Source organism: Nerophis ophidion, linkage group LG03 (assembly GCF_033978795.1).
Source record: "Nerophis ophidion isolate RoL-2023_Sa linkage group LG03, RoL_Noph_v1.0, whole genome shotgun sequence".
Taxonomy (NCBI): domain Eukaryota; kingdom Metazoa; phylum Chordata; class Actinopteri; order Syngnathiformes; family Syngnathidae; genus Nerophis; species Nerophis ophidion.
In genome coordinates this window covers 955,152-982,053 of record NC_084613.1, presented here as the reverse complement: position 1 = coordinate 982,053, position 26,902 = coordinate 955,152, and the positions used below count along the sequence as shown (strand labels likewise).

Below are 26,902 nucleotides of genomic sequence, written 5' to 3'. Positions count from 1 at the left end.
TGCTGAAAGATACATACAGCTTTTGGAACAACATATGCTGCCATCTAAAGATGGACGCCCCTGCTTATTTCAGCAAGACAATGCCAAGCCAAATTCAGCACGTGTTACAACAGCGTGGCTTCGTAAAAAAAGAGTGCAGGTACTTTTTCTGGCCCGCCTGCAGTCCAGACCTGTCTCCCATGGAAAATGTGTGGAGCATTATGAAGCGTAAAATAGGACAACAAGACTGTTGAACAACTTAAGCTGTACATAAAGCAAGAATGGGAAATAATTCTACTTTCAAAGCTTCAACAATTAGTTTCCTCAGTTCCCAAACGTTTATTGAGTGTTGTTAAAAGAAAAGGTGATGTAACACAGTGGTGAACATGCCCTTTCTCAACTACTTTGGCACGTGTTGCTGCCATAAAGTTAAATATTATTTGCAAAAAAAAAAATAAAGTTTATGAGTTTGAACATCAAATATGTTGTCTTTGTAGCATATTCAACTGAATATGGCTTGAAAAGGATTTGCAAATCATTGTATTCTGTTTATATTTACATCTAACACAATTTTCCAACTCATATGGAAACGGGGTTTGTATTTTGAGAGGTCATCATGGAGGTGGGACATCACTGAAGGCCTAGGTGGGAAACCAAGGCCCCCCACTGCTATGAAATCAGCCTGAAGAAGTTTGACCTCCACATTATGTCAGAGGACAAGATGGGGGCGGCAGAGTGGGGGGTCTTAACCAGGTGGACCGACCATTTTGCCTTTTTTTCCCACCATCGTTCGTGTTCTTTCTTTCTCCTCCTCCTCTCAATATTTCAGAACATGTTCTCCCGCCCGCACGTCGCTCGCTCATCACGTCGCCGACTTCTGCTTCGAGCGACTTGATCTTCCTGGTCCGCCCACGGCCCGCGACCTGGTTGTTTTTAGCCCTGGCGTTTGCGGCTGCTGACCTGATTTACTGGCCGTCGCCCCGCCGGAGCATCAACTTCAAGCATGGACCACCTCCAAGCAGGGAAATAACGCCTGCTCTCGGCCCCAACGCTGACCCCACAGGGGCCGCATGACATGAAGCAGTTACACCATCTTGCCAAAAGTCTTTGGCCACCTGCCTTGACTCACATATGACCTTGAAGTGGCATCCCATTCCTAACCCATAGTCTTCAATATGACCTTTTGCGGCTATTACAGCTTCAACTCTTCTGGGGAGGCTGTCCACAAGGTTGCCGAGTGTGTCTATAGCAATTTTCCACCAGTCTTCGAAAAGACACATTGGTCTAATGTTTGTGGAGAAGACCTGGTTCTCAGTCTCCATTCTAATTCCTCCCAAAGGTGTTCTATGGGGTTCAGGTCAGGACTCTGCGCAGGCCAGTCAAGTTCATCCACAGCAGACTCTGTCATCCATGTCTTTATGGACCTTGCTTGGTGCACAGTCATGCTGGAAGAGGAAGGGGCCCGCTCCAAACTGTTTCCACAACATTGGGAGCATGGAATTGTCCAAAATGTTTTGGTATCCTGGAGCATTCAAAGTTCCTTTCACTGGAACTAAGGGGCTAAGCCCAACTCCTGAAAAACAACCCTACATTACAATTCCTCCTCATCTAATTTCACACTCGGCACAATGCAGTCCAAAATGTAGCGTTCTCCTGGCAACCCCCAAACCCAGACTGGTCCATCAGATTGCCGGATGGAAAAGTGTGATTCATCAGTCCAGAGAAGGCGTCTCCACTGCTCTAGAGTCCAGTGGTGATGTCCTTTACACCACTGCATCCCACGCTTTGCATTGGACTTGGTGATGTATGGCTTAGATGCAGCTCCTCGGCCATGGAAACCCATTCCATGAAGATCTGCGTACTGTACGTGGGCTAATTGGAAGGTGACATGAAGTTTGGAGCTGTGTAGCAAGTGACTGTGCAGAAAGTCTTTGCACTATGCTGACCTTCTCTGTCGGTTTACCTGGCCTACCTCTTGGTGGCTGAGTTGTTGTTGTTCCCAAAATCTTCACTTTTCTCATAATAAAGCTGATAGTTGACTTTGGAATATTTAGGACATTTCAGTACTGGATTTGTTGCAGAGGTGGCATCCTATGACAGTTCCATGCTGGAAATCACTGAGAGCAGCCCATTCTTTCACAAATGTTTGTAGAAACAGTCTCCATGCCTAAGTGCTGGATTTGATACACCTGTGATTAGTGATTAGCACACCTGCTTCTCATCATTGGGATGGCTGGCCACCATACTTTTGGCAATATAGTGGACCTGCCCTCCCCAAATATTTGCATATGTGATGCAATATTCAATAAATGGATCATTTTCCAGCCATGAAAAAGTCCAGCTTGCCAAGCGAGAACATCAAGCTCCTGCAACGCCACACCAGTCGGGCCTCGCCTAGCCGCCGCTGTCTCCATGGCAACCGGGCTTCTCATCCTGACGTAGCCTCGCCGCAGATCCAGTCCGCTGGTTCTGTCACAGCGGCTCTGAATTTTAATTCTGAGGGTTTTTTTTCTTTTCATCTGCTTCACATTCCTGCCAGCCTTATCCTGCCAGAGTGGAGGAATGCAAGGCGGCCACGCTAACGTGCTAAAGCGCTAACGTTCTAAGAATCTAAGGTGCTAAGGATCTAAGGTGCTAAGGCGCTAAGGTGCTAAGGCGCTAACGTGCCGAGGATCTAAGGTGCTAAGGCGCTAACGTGCTAAGGATCTAAGGTGCTAAGGCGCTAACGTGCTAAGGATCTAAGGTGCTAAGGCACTAAGGTGCTAAGGCGCTAAGGTGCTAAGGCACTAAGGCGCTATGGTGCTAAGGTGCTAGCGGGCAGAGTCACTCCCAGCTGAGTTAGCACACCGGGGAGCACTTCCATCAGTAACATAATTCATACATCATCTTACACACTTGATAACATTATTATATTATATTTATTATATTATATATATATATATTATATTATATTATATATACTGTATATATATATTAATAGTTTACCATGTACATCATTTTACACACTTGATAACATTATTATATTATATTTATTATATTATATATATATATTATATTATATATACTGTATATATATATTAATAGTTTACCATGTACATCATTTTACACACTTGATAACATTATTATATTATATTTATTATATTACTTCATATTATATATATATATATATATATATATAAATATTAATAGTGTACCATGTACATCATATTACACACTTGATAACATTATTTCAAAATACAGCAAAGTCAGCTCTTCCCCTTTACTTCCTGTTTCCTATTTACTTCCTGCTTCCTTTCTCTTTTTTTGTATGGTTTTATTCCTTTTAACAACATGTTTATTACTCTTGTATTACCCTTTTATTTATTTTACTTCCTGTTTTCTTACTCTGTGATTCTTGAGTTGATTCTCTTTACTTCCTCTTTACTTCCTGTTTACTTCCTCTCTACTTTCTCTTTTCTTACAACTTAAGTCCTGTTTTTTCTTCTTTACCTTCTCTTTACTACCTCTTTTATTCCTTTTTACCTCAGGTTTTCTTGTTGTTTACTTCCTGTTGTCTTTTTTCTCCTTCCTGTTTATTTCCTCCTAACTTCCCATTCTCTTCCTCTTGAAATTTTATTTTCTTACCTTTACTTCCAGTTTACTTCCTCTTTACTTATTGTTTTGTTACATGTTACTTCCTGTTTACTTCCTCTTTACTTATTGTTTTGGTACACTTTACTTCCTGTTTACTTCCTCTTTACTTACTGTTTTCTTTTTTACCTCTTTATTTTGCTTTTACTTCCTGTTTTCTTCCTCTTTACTTACGGTTTCGTTATGCTTTACTTGTTGTTTACTTCCTGTTTTCATTTTCATTGCTTCCTGTTTTCTTCCTCTTTACTTACTGTTTTGCTACACTTTACTTGTTCTTTAATTGCCGTTTTCTTCCTCTTTGCGTCCTGTTTTCTTTTTCTATTTTTACCTGTTTTTCCCTCTTTAATTTGCCTTTACTTCCTGTTTTCTTTGTCTTTACTTACTGGTTTGTTACGCTTTACTAGTTCTTTACTTACTGGTTTCTTCCTATTTACTTCCCGTTTTTGTTCTCTTCTTCCTGCTTTCCCTTTTTTTTGGCTTTACTTCCTGTTTTCTTCCTCTTTATTTCAACCTTCGCTTGCTCTACTTTTTACATTCTTAGTTTTTCTTGCTGTTTATCTCCTCTATTGTTTTCACTTTCTGTTTTTTCCTGCTAATTCCATTTTTCCTTCTCCTTACTGTCTGCGTTCCTCCTCTTTATTCTCCATTCTTGTCCTCTTTGCTTTTTCTTTTCTCAATTTTGTTTTCCTCTCATCTCTACTTTACCTCTGTTTTTTTCCCCTTTACTTTCTCTGTACTTCCTGTTTGCTTTCTCTCCCCTTTCTGTTTATTCCTCTCAATTATTGCTTGAATTTTCTCCTCCGGGTTCCTCGGACCACCAAGCACTGACATGACAGTTCAGTTTGGGGTTTACAATACTGTTTAATTCTCTCCAACAGTTCAGCGGCTTGCTTTTCATCAAATGTCTTTTCCTGTCTCTCTCTCTCTGTCTCTCTCTCTCGCTCCAGCTCCACCTCCTCTCTCCTTCCCGGCTGCTGCCTTTTAACAGAGCAACAGGTGATTAGACAACCAGGCCCAGGTGGGCCATCTACGCACCTGTTGCTCATCTTGAAGCCGGTCCACGCCCCCCTCCACAATGTCTTATAGCTAATACAGTACAGTGTTTTTCGTTTTCCATGACTATGTTGTGGCGACTACAAGTAGACCAAGCGGGAACTTTTGATAACCCGTTATGGGTGAACAATGCTAACAACACGGCGGCTAGCTTCGCAGCAACAATCAAGTTGACCATTTTTTGGCAGAGCAATTCTAACCTGGGCTTTCAGCACATGGAAGGCAAGTTGTAGCTAGGAGGACTTGCAGATTAGCATAATCAAGTTTCAAATTGGGATGAAGTAAATGTGAAAGGGCTAAAAGTTGGTGTCATTAAACGGCCAAGAAGCAAACAAGCATAGAGTTAGCAGTGAAGCTATCTATCTATCTATCTATGTAGACTACAGACAGGAATATTCAGGTAGCAGTCGCGTGTAGCAAACAAAGAAGCCAGGACGAGAGTGGCGAGAGAGGTGAATACGTGGTCGACTGCAGGGTTGGTGCCGACCACTAACCAGAGGCAGGTGAACCCAAAACAAACCCAGAGGTGCACAAAACAGGAACTAAGGGAGTCCAAAAATAACAGAACATAACAAAAACATGATGCGGGCCAAGGATAATGTCGCCACACTTTCAGCATTATGATGAAACTGCCTTTGTAGTCGAGGCCCTGCTACCCTCTGCAGTTGAGTAAGTTAGCCTTTACGAGGTGTGGCAAATCTTTTAGGTTTAATGTGGGCGTTGGCGCCGCTGTACGGCAGATGATTTAGCGCTAATGAGCGGTTGCGTAAGGGAGCTAATGAGAGTGGGGCTATAAATAGCCGGCAGCTCATGCATAATGAGGCGGGGCAGCCGGCCGGGATGGCAACGCCGCCGTGTGACAAAAGCAGCGCACGTCAATTCTAGAAGGGAGAAGCTCACATATTTCACCTGACGCTCGCTCATCAAGACACAAGAACGTAAGTGGCGTGCATTGGCAGCGTTGCATTAGTGCATACACTGGATCATATCTACTTCATATAGTATATATATATACATATATATATATACATATATATATATATATATATATATATATATAGAATATGTACTTTGGCACACCTCTTTGTTGACTGACAAAGTCACTTAGTAAGCCAACAAAAGGGAGCAGAAATGAGGTGTTACAAATAAAGGGCACCCTTTTTTTCCTGCACACTACTCCCGACGCCAGTGAGGTGGAGGGAAAACATCGTCAAGACGGAGTCAAGACGGAGTCCGAGACGTAAACCAGGAGACGGGCTGGAGAGGACGGATGCGAGAGAGGATGTTTTTTTTTATTTTATTTCCTCCCCCAAGTGTCAAGCTGATTATGTAAGTCAACTCCCACCTGCTAAAAATAAAGGCTGCAGTACAAGCGGGCGATTGTGTGCGCACACACACACACACACACACACACACGTTAGCATGTGTGCTAACTCACATCAGCCTGGACATACATTGCATGCTAACACACATGGCTGTGGAGAGGATAGCACATGCAAAATGTAGCACACACAACTTTATTGATGGTAACACATTCAAATGTTAGCATGTGTGTTAGCACATGCTAACACCAATGTGACTATAAATGCTAACAAGCATACATAAGTACTGACCAGAACCATGGATGCTAACACACATACATAAAGTCCACTGACCATACGTCCTCTTTTCCCCAGACATGTCCTCTTTAGCAGGACTGTCTGGGCTGTCCGGGCGGGGTTTCTTTAATGCCTCAAATGTCCTGCGTTTTGAGTCAGGGTTGCGCGTATTGTCAATGTACATCCAGGGTTAAGAAGGGGTTAAAAACAAAACAAATTGTGAAGGTGTGCACACGCAGTGAGGGAGTGGATTGATTGACATACTTGCCAATCCTCCCGATTTTCCCGGGAGACTCCCGAATTTCAGTGCTCCTTTCGAAAATCTCCCAGAGCAACCATTCTCCTGAATTTCTCCAGATTTCCACCCAGACAACAATTTTGGGGGTGAGTCTTAAAGGCACTGCCTTTGTGTGTCGGCCCCGTCACATAACACCTGCGGCTTCTCACACACACAAGTGAAGGCAACGTATACTTGGTCAACAGCCATACAGGTCACACTGAGGGTCGCCGTAAAAACAACTTTAACACTTTTACAAATATGTGTGAACCCACACCAAACAAGAATGACAAACACATTTGAGGAGAACATCCGCACCATAACACAACATAAACACAAAGGAACAGATACCCACAACCCCTTGCAGCACTAACTCTTCCTGGACACTACAATATACACCCCCTGCTACCCCTCCCAACTCAACTCCTTCTTTAAATTCAAAGTATTATTAAATATGAATATTATTCCTCACATTGGAATATAAGAAGTGGAAATGATTGAGGGACTAAAAATGAGCTTCAGAGGCCATCAGAGATTGAAAAGCTTCTATTTGTCCAAAGTCAGCCACGTCAAACTTGATTTCCTCCTGGGATCGCGACGTTGAGAGCGGCCAAAGACGAGCTGCCGCTCTCGCCCGCTGTTGCCAAGGAGGCCCCTGAGGACCCCTGGAGGTCGGCGTGACATCGCCATGGTGACCCAGCGTCAGCGAGCGGTGATGGCGCTCTCTTCATCGCGGCCGCCATTACTCACTGCAGCGCCGCTCTGGCAGACTCTCAGAGAACCTGCGGCGCCGTCAGCGCGGCCTTGGATGGCGTCCAGGACCACAACTCCTCCACATTTGGTCACAAGGAATTTTTGGACAGCGTTGAAAGGCAAGCTGGTGACACAATGTGCTGAGTGGGCGTCCTCTCCTCTTCCTCCTCGCAGGGATGCCCCTTTCATGGTCTGATGAGGCGCTTCCTGCTTCTGGCGGCGCTAGCACGCGTTAGCATGGCAAAGACCTTCCCTGAGACAACGCTGCTCTAAATAAATTACATCTGTCACCAAGACGTCACCGAGTGCGTCACGGACACACAAAGCCCAGAAGCAGGGAAGTTGTCACCTCGTCTAAATGATAAATACAAACCCCGTTTCCATAAGAGTTGGGAAATTGTGTTAGATGTAAATATAAACAGAATACAATGATTTGGAAATAATTTTCAAGCCATATCTGTCAGAGTTAGTTGGTGACGAACCCCAAGATGCAGAGATGGAGGCAGGCATGGAGTGAGAAAACATGATTTAATAACGATACTAAAACAAGAACAAAGCAAAGGGGTACAACAAAAGGCGCGTACGAGGCGGATAACCAATTAAGAGAGTTAGCATGGGAGCTAGAAAATAAAAGGAGCTTAGCATGGAAGCTAACAAAAACAAAAAGGGGCCTAGCGTGGAAGACAACGGGTAGCAAGCAAGAAAACAGAAGTTGTTACTTGTATAATAAAAACAAAACGGAAGCCGGGAACAAAAGACAGTAAGCTACAAACAGAAACCGAAATATAGCTTACCGCTACGCTGCAATGACACAACACGGTGTGTCATTATGGGGCGGTTTAGCTCGGTTGGTAGAGCGGCCGTGCCAGCAACTTGAGGGTTGCAGGTTCGATTCCCGCTTCCGCCATCCTAGTCACTGCCGTTGTGTCCTTGGGCAAGACACTTTACCCACCTGCTCCCAGTGCCACCCACACTGGTTTGAATGTAACTTAGATATTGGCTTTCACTATGTAAAGCGCTTTGAGTCACTAGAGAAAAAGCGCTATATAAATATAATTCACTTCACTTCACTTCATGACAGGAGCGACAATACGGAAGTGACATCGACAATAATCCAGCACTGACTGGATAGAAAGACAGGTTTAAATAGGAGCGGGCTGAATGACACCAGGTGTGGCCAGGTGCCAATCCGCCGCAGCTGAGGGGACACAGCACTCAGGGAGAAAGACAGGAAACAGGCAAAACAAGAGCGCTGACAGGAACCAAAGACAGGAAATACTACTACACACACAGGAAAAACTAAAACACAAACTGTTGTAGCATATTCAGTTGAATATGCTACAAAGACAACATATTTGATGTTCAAACTGATACACTTTATTCATTTAGTTTTTGCAAATAATCATTAACTTTAGAATTTGATGCCAGCTACACGTGACAAAGAAGTCGGGAAAGGTGGCAATAAATACTGATAAAGTTGAGGAATGCTCATCAAACACTTATTTGGAACATCCCACAGGTGTGCAGGCTAATTGGGAACAGGTGGGTGCCATGATTGGCAATAAAAACAGCTTCCCAAAAAATGCTCAGTCTTTCACAAGAAAGGATGGGGCGAGGTACACCCCTTTGTCCACAACTGCGTGAGCAAATAGTCAAACAGTTTAAGAACAACCTTTCTCAAAGTGACATTGCAAGAAATTTAGGGATTTCAACATCTACGCTCCATAATATCATCAAAAGGTTCAGAGAATCTGGAGAAATCACTCCACGTAAGCGGCATGGCCGGAAACCAACATTGAATGACCGTGACCTTCCATCCCTCAGACGGCACTGTATCAAAAACCCACATCAATCGCTAAAGGATATCACCACACGGGCTCAGGAACACTTCAGAAAACTACTGTCACTAAATACAGTTTGTCGCTACATCTGTAAGTGCAGGTTAAAGCTCTACTATGCAAAGCCAAAGCCATTTATCAACAACATCCAGAAACGCCGCCGGCTTCTCTGGGCCTGAGATCATCTAAGATGGACTGATGCAAAGTGGAAAAGTGTTCTGTGGTCTGACAAGTCCACATTTCAAATTGTTTTTGGAAATATTCCACATCGTGTCATCCGGACCAAAGGGGAAAAGAACCATCCAGACTGTTATAGGCGCAAAGTTCAAAAGGCAGCATCTGTGACGGTATAGGGGTGCATTAGATAGATAGATGGATAGATAGATAGATAGATAGATAGATAGATAGATAGATAGATAGATAGATAGATAGATAGATAGATAGATAGATAGATAGATAGATAGATAGATAGTACTTTATTGATTCCTTCAGGAGAGTTCCCTCAGAAAAATAGAAATTCCAGCAGCAGTGTACATAATTGAGATTGAATTTAAAAAGTAAACAATGCTAAGTTGTTGCTAGTAGTATCACATTAGTTGTGGTGTGGTGTGTGCAGCATTCATGGACACGGAGGTGTGTAGAGGCAGTGTGTGGTATGCAGGGTGTGCTGAGAGTACTACACACATGTGTTCCTCCTCCAGTATCAATGATGGCAGAGAGAGAGAGGAGGGGACATAAGACTTCTGCAGGGTGGTAAGCTGAACCTGGCCTGTCTATTCCAGGACGTCTGGGAAAGTTCTAGCAGGGGAAAAGGTTGCAGTCAGCACTTTGTGCAGGAGCGCGGACATGTGTCCTGTCAGTCATGGCGGCAACACCCAAAAAAACAAAAACCTTGAAGAGCAAAAGTAGCGTAAAATAAGAACACGCTTCTAGAAATGTTAGCAGCGAGAGTTGCACTCCTTTTCTGCTGGTCCAACTGGGCTGTCCGCTCGGTCCCAGTGTTTGACTCGCATCCATTTAATGTCACGGGGCTGCCTCTTGGAAAAGTGCAGGCAAAGGACACGGAATATTCCGCTCATTCATTGTGTTGAGCGTATGTAAAGTGCTCTCATGAGTCTGCATGAAGCTGTCACTTCCACTCCTCCTCTTTGTCTTCCTCAACCGCACTTGGCATGTCAATTGTAGGGAATATGTACTGTACTGTGCAATCTACTAATCAATCAATCAATCAAAAATGGTTGACTTTTTGAAATGGACGTAGGGAGAAGAACAGCACGCCAATAAAGCTTAAAGGCACTGCCTCTGCGTGCCGGCCCAGTATAACTACCACTTATCACACATACAAGTGAATGCAAGGCATATATGGTCAACAGCCATACAGGTCACACTGAGGGTGGCCGTATAAACAACGCTAACACTGTTGCAAATATGCGCCACAGTGTGAAGCCACACCACACAAGAATGACAAACACATTTGGGGAGAACAGCCGCACAGTAACACAACATAAACACAACAGAACAATTACCCAGAACCCTTTGCAGCACTAACTCTTCCGGGATGCAACAATATACACCCCCGCAAATAAACACACACCTCAACCTCCTCATTCTCTCTCAGGGAGAGCATGTCCCAAACTCCAAGCTGCTTATTTGAGGCATGTTGAAAAAAAGAATGCACTTTGTGACTTCAATAATAAATATGGCAGTGCCATGTTGGCATTTTTTTCCATAACTTGACTTGATTTATTTTGGAAAACCTTCTTACATTGTTTAATGCATCACAACAAAATGAGGCATAATAATGTGTTCATTCCACCACTGCATTTATCGGTATTGCTTGATATCGGAATTGGTAATTAAGAGTTGGACAATATCGGAATAACGGATATGGGCAAAAAAGCCATTATCGGCATATTTGCCAACCCTCCCGGATTTTCCGGGAGACTCCCGAAATTCAGCGCCTCTCCCGAAAACCTCCCGGGACAAATTTTCTGCCGAAAATCTCCCGAAATTCAGGCGGAGCTGGAGGCCACGCCCCCTCCAGCACCATGCGGACCTGAGTGAGGACAGCCTGTTCTCACGTCTGCTTTCCCGCAATTCAAACAGAGTGCCTGCCCAATGATGTTATAACTGTAGAATGATGGAGGGCGAGTTCTTGGTTCCTTTTCACCCTTGGTCCCCTTTGTTCCCTTGGTCCCCTTTGTTCCCTTGGTTCCCTTAAACCCGCCCCTTGACTTTTGACCCCTCCCCCATCCATCAAACTTTTTGACATAAGGTAGCCCCTTCTCTCTCTCTAGCCAGCCAACACTGCATCTTGGGGTTCGTCACCCACACTCAAACACAATTTATATTTATCAACGCACACGGAAAATTGGTACTGTTGAGTACTGGTATCGGTTCCCAGGTACTGGCAATTGATACTGTACCCATCCCCAGATGTACTACATTGTAATTGTATGATGTTCAAAATAACTTGATACTGTAGTGGAAAACTTCTGTCCTAGGGTTACCTCTAAACTGAATGCATTGGGAGGGACACGACATAAGAGGTCAAGTCACCCTGACCAGGTGCTGGTTCTGTTGGTGGGTGACATCTGAACATTGGACAGTTACATAAGTTGACTATGCTACAAATCAGGCCATCATGGAGCGTATAAATAAGAAGGGAAGACCAAGCCTGAGTGTGCGCTCTTATTAATTCCTTTCACGAGGGTTCACCATCTTTCGTCTCATGAGACACGGTCTGTAATTCATATCTATTCAATCCAACTTTGTACTATCTGATTGTGAGTAATTAAAACTGTTGTAACAGATTCTCTATTGTTCCTGTTTAAGATTCTGACTTTTCGACCACATAAAATTGGCGTCACGAACAGGATGAGGCCCCGGGTTAAATCCCCGACATTTCTATGCGAGCTGGAGCTAGGATACTAGCAGCAGCAGTATCGCCATCAGGTGCAGAGTGAGGATGTCAAGAGATGTACGGATGTCACTCTGATTCACAGCCTGCTCAACCTTGAAAAAAAAAAAAAAAAATCAATATTTCCCGAGAAGCAATTGGGTTTTTGAGAGCGTGGCTTTACATGAGACGAGGACGACACAACGCGGCCCCGCCTTTTATTAGCATCCCAAATGTTCCGTGCCAAACATTGTGTGCGCCGATAAGCACGGGCGGCTACCACATTTGCATAAAACAACACCATCGCTCCCAAAAATGCTTTTAAAGGAATCAAACCCGCGCTGCTCGTCGGCCTGCGGACCAGACGGGCCGTGTCGTCATGGTTACAAGGACTTTGGCCGCCGCCGTAACACTCCCTGTTATTGCTTGTCTGAGTGACATGGGGAAATGGTGACATTCAAAAAAAGAAAAGGTAAACAGAGGCAGCGCGGGATTAGAGACGCAGGTTAGCTGAGGGCGACACGCACCTCCGACAAATCCTCGACTTCAATCACATGGAAACATGACATTGTCGCTGTTCCGCCCAATGAGACAAGAAGCCAAATAAGTGCGTTAGTTTGACTGGAAAGTGACAAAAAAGTGACTCCAGCCCTGTAGGTGGCAGTCACTATCTCCAATGCAAGCAGACTAACAGCAAAAAGCAACACAAAATGTTAAATAAATACAACAAATTAAAATCTATCTGGAACCGCAAAAAATTAATAGCCTTATTAAAATCCTTGTATAAATATTGTAGTGATTGATATTAGTTATAATAGCCTACTATCAAAATGGCGTTAAAAGTCTTATATAAGTGTTATAATGAAGACAACACATGATGTAAGTGTCTATATTAGCCTACTATCAAAATTACTTTAAAGGCTTATATAAGTGTTATAATGAAGGCAACACATGATGTAAGTGTCTATATTAGCCTACTATCAAAATGACTTTAAAAGTCTTATATAAGTGTTATAATGAAGGCAACACATGATGTAAGTGTCTATATTAGCCTACTATCAAAATGACTTTAAAATCTTATATAAGTGTTATAATGAAGGCAACACATGATGTAAGTGTCTATATTAGCCTACTATCAAAATGACTTTAAAATCTTATATAAGTGTTATAATGAAGGCAACGCATGATGTGTCTATATTAGCCTACTATCAAAATGACTTTAAAAGTCTTATATACGTGTTATAATGAAGGCAACACATGATGTAAGTGTCTATATTAGCCTACTATCAAAATGACTTTAAAAGTCTTATATAAGTGTTATAATGAAGGCAACACAAGATGTAAGTGTCTATATTAGCCTACTATCAAAATGACTTTAAAAGTCTTATATAAGTGTTATAATGAAGGCAACACATGATGTAAGTGTCTATATTAGCCTACTATCAAAATGACTTTAAAAGTCTTATATAAGTGTTATAATGAAGGCAACACACGATGTAAGTGTCTATATTAGCCTACTATCAAAATGACTTTAAAAGTCTTATATAAGTGTTATAATGAAGGCAACACATGATGTAAGTGTCTATATTAGCCTACTATCAAAATGACTTTAAAATCTTATATAAGTGTTATAATGAAGGCAACACATGATGTAAGTGTCTATATTAGCCTACTATCAAAATGACTTTAAAATCTTATATAAGTGTTGTAATGAAGACAACACATGATGTAAGTGTCTATATTAGCCTACTATCAAAATGACTTTAAAATCTTATATAAGTGTTATAATGAAGGCAACGCATGATGTGTCTATATTAGCCTACTATCAAAATGACTTTAAAAGTTTTATATACGTGTTATAATGAAGGCAACACATGATGTAAGTGTCTATATTAGCCTACTATCAAAATGACTTAAAAGTCTTATATAAGTGTTATAATGAAGGCAACACATGATGTAAGTGTCTATATTAGCCTACTATCAAAATGACTTTAAAAGTCTTATATAAGTGTTATAATGAAGGCAACACATGATGTAAGTGTCTATATTAGCTTACTATCAAAAGACTTTAAAAGTCTTATATAAGTGTTATAATGAAGGCAACACATGATGTAAGTGTCTATATTAGCCTACTATCAAAATGACTTTAAAAGTCTTATATAAGTGTTATAATGAAGGCAACACATGATGTAAGTGTCTATATTAGCCTACTATCAAAATGACTTAAAAGTCTTATATAAGTGTTATAATGAAGGCAACACATGATGTAAGTGTCTATATTAGCCTACTATCAAAATGACTTTAAAAGTCTTATATAAGTGTTATAATGAAGGCAACACATGATGTAAGTGTCTATATTAGCTTACTATCAAAATGACTTTAAAAGTCTTATATAAGTGTTATAATGAAGGCAACACATGATGTAAGTGTCTATATTAGCCTACTATCAAAATGACTTTAAAAGTCTTATATAAGTGTTATAATGAAGGCAACACATGATGTAAGTGTCTATATTAGCCTACTATCAAAATGACTTAAAAGTCTTATATAAGTGTTATAATGAAGGCAACACATGATGTAAGTGTCTATATTAGCCTACTATCAAAATGACTTTAAAAGTCTTATATAAGTGTTATAATGAAGGCAACGCATGATGTAAGTGTCTATATTAGCTTACTATCAAAATGACTTTAAAAGTCTTATATAAGTGTTATAATGAAGGCAACACATGATGTAAGTGTCTATATTAGCCTACTATCAAAATTACTTTAAAAGTCTTATATAAGTGTTATAATGAAGGCAACACATGATGTAAGTGTCTATATTAGCCTACTATCAAAATGACTTTAAAAGTCTTATATAAGTGTTATAAAGAAGACAACACATGACGTAAGTGTCTATATTAGCCTACTATCAAAATGACTTTAAAAGTCTTATATAAGTGTTATAATGAAGGCAACACATGATGTAAGTGTCTATATTAGCCTACTATCAAAATGACTTTAAAAGTCTTATATAAGTGTTATAAAGAAGACAACACATGACGTAAGTGTTTATATTAGCCTACTATCAAAATTATTGATTAGCTTTCAGTCCTGATTGACCAAATATCCCTGATGAGCACTCCAGCAAATCAATAACATCAACAAAGCTCACCTTTGTGCATTCACGCACAGTATAAAACATTTGGTGGACAAAACGAGATCAAGAAGGAATGGCATTAAACACGTCTTTCTGTGGCAGCATCAGAGAAAGTTGTACATGTAAACAAACCACGGTGAGTTCAAAGACCGCCAAAATCAGTAGGCCAAAAGGCTTTCATCAGTGAAGCATGTAGAACATGAACATGAGGAAGGTTTGTGTCATGTTTGTCCTCCTACAGAAAATATATCAAAACTAAATATATATATTTTTTCCATTTTCACACATCTCTGAAAGAGGTCGAGGGAGCCACTAGGGCGGCGCTAAGGAGCCAGAGCCGCGGGTTGCTGACCCCCGAGCTAAATGAACGCTGCGGCTAGAACGCAGGTTACGTGGTTTTTTTCCCCCGTGTTTTAATCATTCAAGGCAAATAAGAGAAGCGCCGTCTTACCAGATCTCGTCGTTCTTGAACTCCAGCTCGCCGTACGTGTCCTCGAAGTCCTCGCCGCCCCCCTTGGCGAGGCCCTCCAGCGTGCGGTACGGCACGATGACCGTCCCCCTGGCGCCGGACGTCCTCAGCACCTTCACCTCCATGACGCAGATGCTCTCGCTGATGTGCGCCGAGCCGCTCTCGAAGGTGAAGATGCCGGCGTGGTCGTCGTCCAGGATGGTCACCGTGGCGACGGCGGGGAATCCCAAAACCGCCTTGGGGTAGGGCAGACTGTTGGCGGAAAGCAGCTCCTCCTCCGGCTCCAGCACGCGCAGGTTGCCGAGGCGCACGAAGAAGTGCTCGTCCTCCTCGAAGATGTCGTCGTCGATGATGCCCACGCTGACTTCTCGGACCATCTCCCCGGGCTTGAAGACCACCGTGCCCTCGGTGAACTCGTAGTCGGCGCCGGCGTTGGCCGAGCCGTCCTCCGTCTTGTAATCCACGTAGACGGTCTTGTTGATGTCGCCGCCCTTCCTGGTGATGCTGAGGATGGCGGCGCCGCAGTTCTCCAGGCACTGGTAGGTGGCGGGCTCGAAGGCCACGCGGGTCACGTACTCGTCGGGCTGGTCCACGTGCACCTCCTGCACGCTGGCGCACTTCTTGGCCTGCTCCGCCACGTGCTTCTTCAGGATGTTGCCGGCGCCCGTCATCATGCGCGTGGCCTGAATGCGGTAGAAGGCGCGGCTCTTCTGCTGGTGCGAGAGGGCGTAGTAGTTGGCCATCTCCACCAGCTGCTCCAGCTCTTTCTCCGGGTGCTTCTGCTTCAGGTCCTTGAGGATGCGGATCATGTCGCGGCGGGACTCGTCCACCTCCTTGCTCTCCATCAGACCCATCAGGTTGCCGCCGGCGCCACCGCCGCCGCCGTCCATGAAGTGAGAGTTGACCATCTTGCCGTCCATCTCGATCCCCTTGGCGCGCTCCGTCTCCGTCTCGATGATGACGCCGCGGTGCTTGTCGGTGCGGTACTTCTTGTGCATGAACTTGTAGAAGAGCAGGCGGCGGTCGGCCACCCAGGCCAGGAGCACGCAGACGGGGAAGAAGGCCAGCGTGAGCAGGCCCTCCCAGACCTGGACCTCGTTGGGGGAGAAAACGGCCAGGATCATGTAGAGCCAAATGTAGGCGAAGATGCTCCAGCCGGCCGTGATGAAGAAGACCCGCAGGTGCTTGACTTTGCGCACCTCTCCTTGGGGGATGACGGACACGCACAGGCCGATGATGACGAACATGTTGAAGGCGGCGCTGCCGACGATGGTGGCCGGCCCCAGCTCGCCCGCTCTGAACTCGTGTCCGCACACCTCGATGACGGACAGCATGATCTCCGGGGCGGAGGACCCCAGCGCCATGAGGGTGAGGTTGGACACCGTCTCGTTCCACACTCGGATGGTGGTGGTGGTGGTCTCCCCGTTGGCTCGCTTGATGACGATCTCCTTCTCTTGCGACGTGATGACCTCGATGGCCGCCATGAAGCGGTCGGCGATGATGGACACCCCCAGGAACATGTAGATCATGGCCACGAAATACACAATGACCCGCGCGATCTTGTCCCCCATGGAGGGATCCTCCGGGTACCAGATGGGCAGGATGATGCCGGGACTGCACTTGGAGTTCCCCGGGCAGGTGGCGTTGTCCGGGGTGAGCGGCGGACTCGGGGTGGTCCGGGACTCCGCGCAAAGGAAGGTCACTGCTGCCGAGACCAGTCCCAACCAAAGGCAGGCCGAGGACCCTGGACCTACAGGCCTTGACCCCTCCATGCACCCTCCTCGGTCTCGGGGGTCCTGACCACACTGGGCTCCAGCACTGGACTTGGACTCCGACCAAGACCTGAACACAAACAAGACAATCAATAACTTGTGGTCGACGAGAAGATGAAAAAAAAAATCATTTAGCGCACGCAGTGTGATTTATCAAGAATTGCAAGCGCTATTTTGTATCTTCATGAAAATGTGCAAGCTGACAATTCCACACACCAAAAGACTCATTCTCAAAACCATGTCGCCACCCAACTTCAGCAAGGGCTTAAATGAACTTGTGAACGTCGTAATGACTCTTGAAAAAAGATTTATAAACTCTACAAATATGAATAAACGGGAACTAACATGGAAGCTTTTACTGTCATCATTATCATCACTTAGAGGGGTCGGCAACCCAAAATGTTGACAGAGCCATATTGGACCGAAAATACAAAAACAAATCCGCAAAAAATTAAACGCCATATTACATACAGATAGTGTGTCATGAGATATAAATTGAATTAAGAGGACTTAAATTAAACTAAATAAGCTGAAATATAGCTACAAATGAGGCATAATGATGCAATATGTACATACAGCTAGCCTAAATAGCATGTTAGCATCGATTAGCTTGCAGTCATGCGGTGACCGAATATGTCTGATTAACACTCCACACAAGTCAATAACATCAACAAAACTCACCTTTGTGCATGCATGCACAACGTTATAAGTTTGGTGGACAAAATGAGACAGAAAAAGAAGTGGCATAAAATACGTCTTAGAAAGTCAGAGAAAGTCCGACCCTAGTTAAACAAACTAGGGTGAGTTCAAGGACCGCCAAAATGAGTAGGACAAAACGGCGCTCGCCAAATACTCGAATCGATAAAGCATGTTTAATATAAACAGTGTGCTTTATAACAATTAGGGATGTTTGTGTCATGTTTGTCCTCCTACAGAAACCATATTAAAACAAAAAATATGTTTTTTTCCCCCCCTCATCTTTTTCTGTTTTTCATATATTTTTGAAAAAGCTCCAGAGAGCCACTAGGGCGGCGCTAAAGAGAATTAGAGACATTTTAATTTTTTTTTTTTTTAATATCTCCGGAAAGGCAAGGGAAGAAAGCGAAGAAGTAGGGAAGGAAAATGAGAGAAAAAAAAATGGTTTTATGTTTTTTGTAGTTTTATTCCTTTTTTGTTATTATTATTATTATTATTTGCATTGTTCCCACACTACCATTGCTTTTTTTGTGTCACTTTTGGTATGATTTTGTCACGGTTTACTAGCTTTTAATTTTAATTTTTTTTGCATCTGATCAAGCCACGGAAATGTGACTTTCTTCTTCTTTTTCAAGTGTGACCGGTGGAGATGTCCCCGGGATCTGATCTAGTGGTCACTTCCTGAGAGGATCCTTCTTCATGCCCAGGAATATTCCTCCATCTTGCTATGGATAGCATATATATATATATATATATATATATATATATATATATATATATATATATATATATATACACAGCACACTAGAATGGGAGATTATCTGATTTCACCTATTTGGGGTAAAAATATTGTTTGCAAAGCAGTAATTCTAGTCTGCAAATGACATGTTGTTGAGTGTCGGTGCTGTCTAGAACCCGGCAGAGTAACTGTGTAATACTCTTTCATATCAGTAGGTGGCTCATTGCTTTGTAGATGTTGGAAACAGCGGAATGCAGAGTGCAGGTAAAAAGCTGTCTAATTAAATTAAAGTAGCAATTATTGTCACACACTTACTAGATGTGGTGAAATTATTCTCTGCATTTGACCCACCGTCTTTGAAATGCTTAAACAATAGGTGAGTGCCCCTAAAAAAAGGCATTGTAGCTTAGGGAAGGCTATGCAGAACCAAATTAAAACTGAACTGGCTACAAAGTAAACAAAAACAGAATGCTGGACGACAGCAAAGACTTACTGCGGAGCAGAGACAAAGTACATCCGAACATGACATGACAATCAACAATGTCCCCACAAAGAAGGATAAAAACAAGTGAAATATTATTGATTGCTAAAACAAAGTAGATGCGGGAAATATCACTCAAAGGAAGACATGAAACTGATACAGGAAAATACCAAAAAAAAGAAGAAAAAAAAGACACCAAAATAGGAGCGCAACACAGGAAAAGAGCAAAAAAGTGCAGATAAGTCAGAGTGTGATGTGACAGGTGCTGACAGTACACCTACTTTGAGACAAGAGCTATAGTCATGCATGCTTGCTTCTGCTTCAAAGCAGGGGTCGGGAACCTTTTTGGCTGAGAGAGCCATGGAAGCCAAATATTTTAAAATGTATTTCTGTGAGAGCCACATAATGTTTTTTAAACATTGAATACAACTAAATGTGTGCATTTTTATGTATAACAGCTGCGGTAGAACAGTCTTTTTCAACCACTGTGCCGTGAAATACAGTCTGGTCTGCCTTGGGAGATCTAATTTCACCTATATGGGTTAAAAATTATTTTTGCAAACCCGTAATTACAGTCTGAAAATGATGTGGTGTTGTTGAGTGGTCGGTGCTGTCTAGAGCTAATTGCTTTGCAGATGTCGGAAACAGCGGGAGGCAGGGTGCAGGTAAAAAAAAAAAGGTGTCTTATGCTTAAAACATAAATAAACAAAAGGTTAATTCCCCTAAGAAAAGGCATTAAAGCTTAAGGAAGTCTATGCTGAGCAAAACTAAAAATGAACTGGCTACAAAGTAAACATAAAAAAACAGAATGCTGGACTACAGCAAAGACTTACTGTGGAGCAAAGACAATGTACATCCGAACATGACATGACAATCAACAATGTCCCCACAAAGGAGGATAAAAACAAGTGAAATATTCTTGATTGCTAAAACAAAGTAGATGCGGGAAATATCACTCAAAGGAAGACATGAAACTGATACAGGAAAATACCCCCCAAAATTAAAAAAAAGACACCAAAATAGGAGCGCGACACAGGAATAGAGCAAAAAAGTGCAAATGCGTCACGGCGTGATGTGACAGGTGTTGACAGTACACCTACTTTGAGACAAGAGCTATAGTCATGCATGCTTGCTTCTGCTTTAAAGTCGTATCCAACAATTGTGACGACGACTTTTTACTGTCAACTGAGTTACATTTTTAATACATTTCTGCTGGTGGTGTGCCTCCGGATTTTTTAAAAGCCAAAAATGTGCCTTGGCTCAAAAAAGGTTGAAGAACACTGCAGTAGAAAATGGATGGAGGGATAAAAATGCATGAGAATTTTTTACATTTTGAACGTTATTTTTAACACTGATTACCAGTGGAATTATTCATAATTATCATGTTAAGCAATGTCAGCTAAGATTTATCTGAGAGCCAGAAGCAGTCATCAAAAGAGCCACATCTGGCTCTAGAACCATAGGTTCCCTACCCCTGCTTTAAAGTCATATCCAACAATTGTGACGACGACTTTTTACTGTCAACTGAGTTTAGTTTTTTAGTAGGGATGCACCGATTATTCGGTAACCGAATATATTCGGCCGAATATGGCAAAAAAAGCCACATTTGGCCTTCGGTGGAATGAGTTAAAAACAAGGTCGAATAGTGGCGTGTGATGCAAGTTTTTGACGCGGTGACGCAATCAACCAACGTGCGGTGACGTTGGGATATGTTGTGTACCTGTATAAGTGTATGAGGTTACAAGCACACACTTATTGAGATTTAGTGGGGCCTCTGTTTACATTATTAGCCTGTTGTGTAGGCTACCTGTATAAGTGTATGAGGTTACAAGCACACACTTATTGAGATTTAGTGGGGCCTCTGTTTACATTATTAGCCTGTTGTGTAGGCTACCTGTATAAGTGTATGAGGTTACAAGCACACACTTAATTGAGATTTACTTAAACCTTCTGTTTACATTATTAGCCTGTTGTGTAGGCTACCTGTATAAGTGTATGAGGTTACAAGCACACACTTAATTGAGATTTACTTAAACCTTCTGTTTACATTATTAGCCTGTTGTGTAGGCTACCTGTATAAGTGTATGAGGTTACAAGCACACACTTAATTGAGATTTACTTAAACCTTCTGTTTACATTATTAGCCTGTTGTGTAGGCTACCTGTATAAGTGTATGAGGTTACAAGCACACACTTATTGAGATTTAGTGGGGCCTCTGTTTACATTATTAGCATATCTACTGTGGCTAAGCAGACTTTTGCCAAAAGGACAATAATTCATTTGTTGTGGGTTTATCCACTTTAATGCACTGTATTTTGTTTTGGAATGCATGTTTTGTTTGAAGGCCTAATATAAATGAAAAACTGTGTGCTTTTTTTGAAAAGCAAAGGTTACTGGAATATTAAAAAAATGTCAATATTCAATAAAAAAATACTTTATTTGAAAAACATGTCTAAATATTTATTCTGGGCTATTTATGCAATATTAAAAAAATTGTGAAAAACTGCATTCATTATTCGGTATTCGGCCTTCGGCCAAGCGTTTAAATTTTATTCGGCTTCGGCTTCGGCCACAAATTTTCATTTCGGTGCATCCCTATTTTTTAGTGATGTCCGCTGGTGGTTTGCCGTCGCATTTTTTCAACGTATAAAATGTGCCTTGTCTCAAAATTGGTTGAAAAACTCTGCTTGAGGAGAGCAAAGTATGATTGTCAAATGTGATTTTAACTGTAAAATTCAATAAAATATATTTTTCAAAAAAGATAAAAATACATAAAAAATACATGTTTTTTTAATATATAATAATATAATATTTTGTTGCATTATCATTAAAGTTTAAAATATGCAAATGTAGTAAATTATTTTCCTAGCAAGCTTGCTGGGATTTGACAGCCACGTTATGAAGGTGGAGCACACTGAGGTCCATCCATCCATTATCTACCGCTTATTCCCTTTCGGGGTCGCGGGGGGCGCTGGCGCCTATCTCAGCTACAATCGGGTGGAAGGCAGGCTACACCCTGGACAAGTCTCCACCTCATCACAGGGCCAACACAGATAGACACACAACATTCACACACTAGGGACCATTTAGTGTTGCCAATCAACCTATCCCCAGGTGCATGTCTTTGGAGGTGGGAGGGGCCTATCCCCAGGTGCATGTCTTTGGAGGTGGGAGGGGCCTATCCCCAGGTGCATGTCTTTGGAGGTGGGAGGGGCCTATCCCCAGGTGCATGTCTTTGGAGGTGGGAGGAAGCCGTAGTAGAACCCACGCATTCACGGGGAGAACATGCAAACTCCACACAGAAAGATCCCGAGCCTGGATTTGAACCCAGGACTGCAGGACCTTGGTATTGTGAGGCAGACGCACTAACCCCTCTGCCACCGTGAAGCCGCACACTGAGGTGTGGGAGGAATTTCAACCGTTTTCGGTCTTCTTCTTTTCTCAGAATGATACATTTTGAAGAAGACAAAAGATTCTAACAGCGCCACCATGTGGTGTGTGTGGGAAGAGTAGTAACACAGACAAGGACAATCCTGTCAGGACATCTTTTGTGTGGTTTTTTTCACACGATTTTCTGAGTTGACAAATTGAAAGAGTAAATAATGCTGTGCGACCTACTTTGCAAGCGGCGTAATCATGACAAGTTTATTCCATCTGCAGGAGGCCGGCTGGAAAATATTTCATGAGGTTTTTTTGGAGGGGGGGGGGATTGTAAAAAAAAAAAAAAACGTCATTTGAAATATTTTCACTTCTTTAGGAAGGTGGCGTGTAATTAGCAGGCGTGTAATTACCAGGACAGGGTCGGAGTGCGATTGTCTTAAAAAGTCATGGGGGGGAGGATGGGGGGAGGATGGGGGGGGGGGGGGGGGGGGGGGGCGGGGGGGGGACTTCTTGCTCAGCAGATTCCAATGTTGCCCGACTAAGCAGCCTGTAAAATGTTGCATTGGCAAACAAAAAAAAGCAAGAAAGCAAAGAAGAAGAGTGCAGACTCGGACACTCCACTATTCCCACTACGCTTCTTTCCACACCTCTGCCGCCTTAATGGGATGCAACCTGACAACCCATTTAGTGCTAACAGCTGATGTCAGGAGGAAGCAGCCAGCCAGCCAGCTAGCATGTTTGCAACAGCTGCCTCACAACAATATATGATCACAATAAATATGCTTAGTTAGCGTGCTCTTTGGGGTTAATTGATCACATACTTGATTCAAAGGTAATCCTGCCAGCTCAGCAACTGACCAGCGCATTCAGCACACCTGGGCTAATGAAGGCCCGCCAGACATTCCCCGCACATTTTTTTTTTAGATTTAAGATGTAAAGGGTAGCTGTTATTATGATTATGATGTGCAGTCATGTTTTCTAATGAGCGCAAGTCATCAACTCTACTAAGTCTACCGTGGTTTTGGGTGGAAATTGAAAAAATGTGTTTAAGGATTGCTTTGTTTATGAAGCCTGATGTGCATTCTGGGCAGCATGGTGTCAGAGGGGTTCAATCCCGCGTTCAATCCCGGGCTCGGGATCTTTCTGTGTGGAGTTTGCATGTTCTCCACGTGACTGCTTGGGTTCTACTCCGGCTTCCTCCCACCTCCAAAGACATGCACCTGGGGATAGGCCCCTCCCACCTCCAAAGACATGCACCTGGGGATAGGCCCCTCCCACCTCCAAAGACATGCACCTGGGGATAGGCCCCTCCCACCTCCAAAGACATGCACCTGGGGATAGGCCCCTCCCACCTCCAAAGACATGCACCTGGGGATAGGCCCCTCCCACATCCAAAGACATGCACCTGGGGATAGGCCCCTCCCACTTCCAAAGACATGCACCTGGGGATAGGCCCCTCCCACCTCCAAAGACATGCACCTGGGGATAGGCCCCTCCCACTTCCAAAGACATGCACCTGGGGATAGGCCCCTCCCACCCCCAAAGACATGCACCTGGGGATAGGCCCCTCCCACTTCCAAAGACATGCACCTGGGGATAAGTTGATTGGCAACACTAAATGGTCCCTAGTGTGTGAATGTTGTCTATCTGTGTTGGCCCTGTGATGAGGTGGCGACTTGTCCAGGGTGTACCCCGCCTTTTGCCCAAATGCAGCTGAGATAGGCTCTAGCACCCCCTGCAACCCCAAAAGGGACAAGCGGTAGGAAATGGATGGACGGATGGATGTGGTTTTTGTTATTTTAGGAGAGTTTATTGACAGTCATCCATCCATCCTTTCGTTTTCTACTGCTTGTCCCTTTTGGGGTGGCAGGGGGCGCTGGTGCCTATCTCAGCTACAATCGGGCGGAAGGCGTGTACACCCTGGACAATTCATTTAAAAAGATTATGCAAAAGAAAAGACATTTTTATGCATGTGTGAATGTAGTCAGTTATAAACTTTCATTCACTTTCTTCTTTCCTTCATGGATTTAAACTTTACTACTGCCGCTAGTTTTTTTCTTTATTGTTATTGTAATATTTTCAGAATGCATTTGTTTTATTTTTGACGGCCAATACAAGTTGCGTGTAGATATATCATGAAATCAAACAATTAATATTTGCCCAGCTCTGTATTACATTACAATTTATTTTAAATAGTATTCCATTTTTTCAACCTTTATTGCCGCCCCTGATTATGCGGCGTGTGACGGCCAATACAAGTTGCATGTAGCATGTAGACCAGGGGTCACCAACACGGGGCCCGCGGGCACCAGGTCGCCCGTAAGGACCAGATGAGTCGCCCGCTGGCCTGTTCTAAAAATAGCTCAAATAGCAGCACTTACCAGTGAGCTGCCTCTATTTTTTAAATGGTATTTATTTACTAGCAAGCTGGTCTCGCTTTGCTGGACATTTTTAATTCCAAGAGAGACAAAACCAAATAGAATTTGAAAATCCAAGAATATATTTTAAAGACTTGGTCTTCACTTTTATTTTTTTTTACTTTGCTTCTTATAACTTTCAGAAAGACAATTTTAGAGAAAAAATACAACCTTAAAAATTATTTTAGAATTTTTAAACACATATACCTTTTTGCCTTTTAAATTCCTTCCTCTTCTTTCCTGACAATTTAAATCAATGTTCAAGTAAATGTATGTTTTTTATTGTAAAGAATAATAAATACATTTTAAGTTAATTCTTCATTTTAGCTTCTGTTTTTTCGACAAAGAATATTTGTGAAATATTTATTCAAACTTATTATGATTAAAATTAAAAAAAAATATTCTGGCAAATCTAGAAAATCTGTAGAATCAAATTTAAATATAATTTCAAAGTCTTTTGAATTTCTTTTAAAAATTTGTTTTGGAAACTCTAGAAGAAATAATGATTTGTCTTTGTTAGAAATATAGCTTGGTCCAATTTGTTATATATTCTAACAAAGTGCAGATTGGATTTTAACCTATTTAAAACATGTCATCAAAATTCTAAAATTAATATTAATCTGGAAAAATGACCAATGATGTTCTATAAATCCTATTTTAATTTTTTTCATAAAAGATTTGAATTAGCTCGTTTTTCTCTTCTTTTTTCGGTTGAATTTTGAATTCTAACGAGTCGAAATTGAAGATAAACTATGTTTCAAATTAAATTTTCATTTTTTTCCTGTTTTCTCCTCTTTTAAACCGTTCAATTAAGTGTATTTTTCATCATTATTTTCGACAGAAAACCTTCCGTAGAAGGGAAAAAATGTACGACGGAATGACAGACAGAAATACCCATTTTTTTAATATATATAGATTTATTTATTAAAGGTAAATTGAGCAAATTGGCTATTTCTGGCAATTTATTGAAGTGTGTATCAAACTGGTAGCCCTTGGCATTAATCAGTACCCAAGAAGTAGTTCTTGCTTTCAAAAAGGTTGCTGACCCCTGCTGTACATCATGAAATCAAACAATTAATATTTGCCCAGCACTATATTACATTACAATTTATCTTTTTTTTTCAACCTTAATTGCCGCCCCTGATTATGCGACGCGTGACAAGTAGCATGTAGCATGTTAGCATGTATGCTGAGTATTAGTAGACATGTGAGTGTGTTTGCAGTGAAATGTGGCGTGTGTGTTGCTGCTCTATTCTATTTTCAAGTCTTATTCCGTGCTGGAGTTATCTGAGCTGCATGCACACCAGCAGAGTCAGCACTCGGCTTCAGCTGTTGCTGATTAATCAGCAGCACCACATGTCCACTGCTGCTACCTGAGGGGGAATCCGGAGCCTCATCTCATCTCATCTCATCTTCATCACACATCTTCATCTCACATCGTCATGCGTGCAACATCCACTGAATGACAACAAGGTAGCAATCCTGCATTTGGGAGTATTATGGGATGTCGCCTACCTGGGCTCAGCTCCTGGTGGTTCGGTGTCGCGGCTGCAAGGAGCTCCAGTCCTCCTCCTCCTCCTCTTCTTCGGCTGACTGACAGCCCAAAGTCCGGCGCCCCTCCCCCCTCCCCCCTCGGGTTCTTGGAGGCAAGATGCTTGGACCGGATCAGAACCGCCGCAGGTCTTTGCCGCGATGTCCTCCTCCTCCTCCTCCTCAGCAGGACCACAACCTCCCAGTGTGACAAAATGATGCTGGCCGATCCGCCGATGACGAAATGGG

At 42.6% G+C, this 26,902-nt stretch overlaps 1 protein-coding gene across 3 annotated transcripts in view; it reads right to left on the bottom strand.

Annotated features, from left to right (window-relative positions):
• LOC133548893 (sodium/calcium exchanger 3-like) overlaps positions 1–26,902 on the bottom strand; it is an 86,723-nt gene extending 59,821 nt beyond the window's left edge. The window contains exons 1-2 of one of the 3 annotated variants that reach the window (XM_061893844.1): positions 26,639–26,902; positions 15,620–17,479 (exon numbers count right to left, since the gene is read on the bottom strand). In XM_061893844.1, coding sequence (XP_061749828.1) covers positions 15,620–17,409 — 1,790 coding nt within the window. In that variant the 5' untranslated portion in view covers positions 17,410–17,479; positions 26,639–26,902. Of the gene's footprint in view, positions 1–15,619; positions 17,480–18,090; positions 18,469–26,638 lie in introns of those variants that run through there. The other 2 variants (XM_061893843.1, XM_061893845.1) reach the window with 2 other exon arrangements.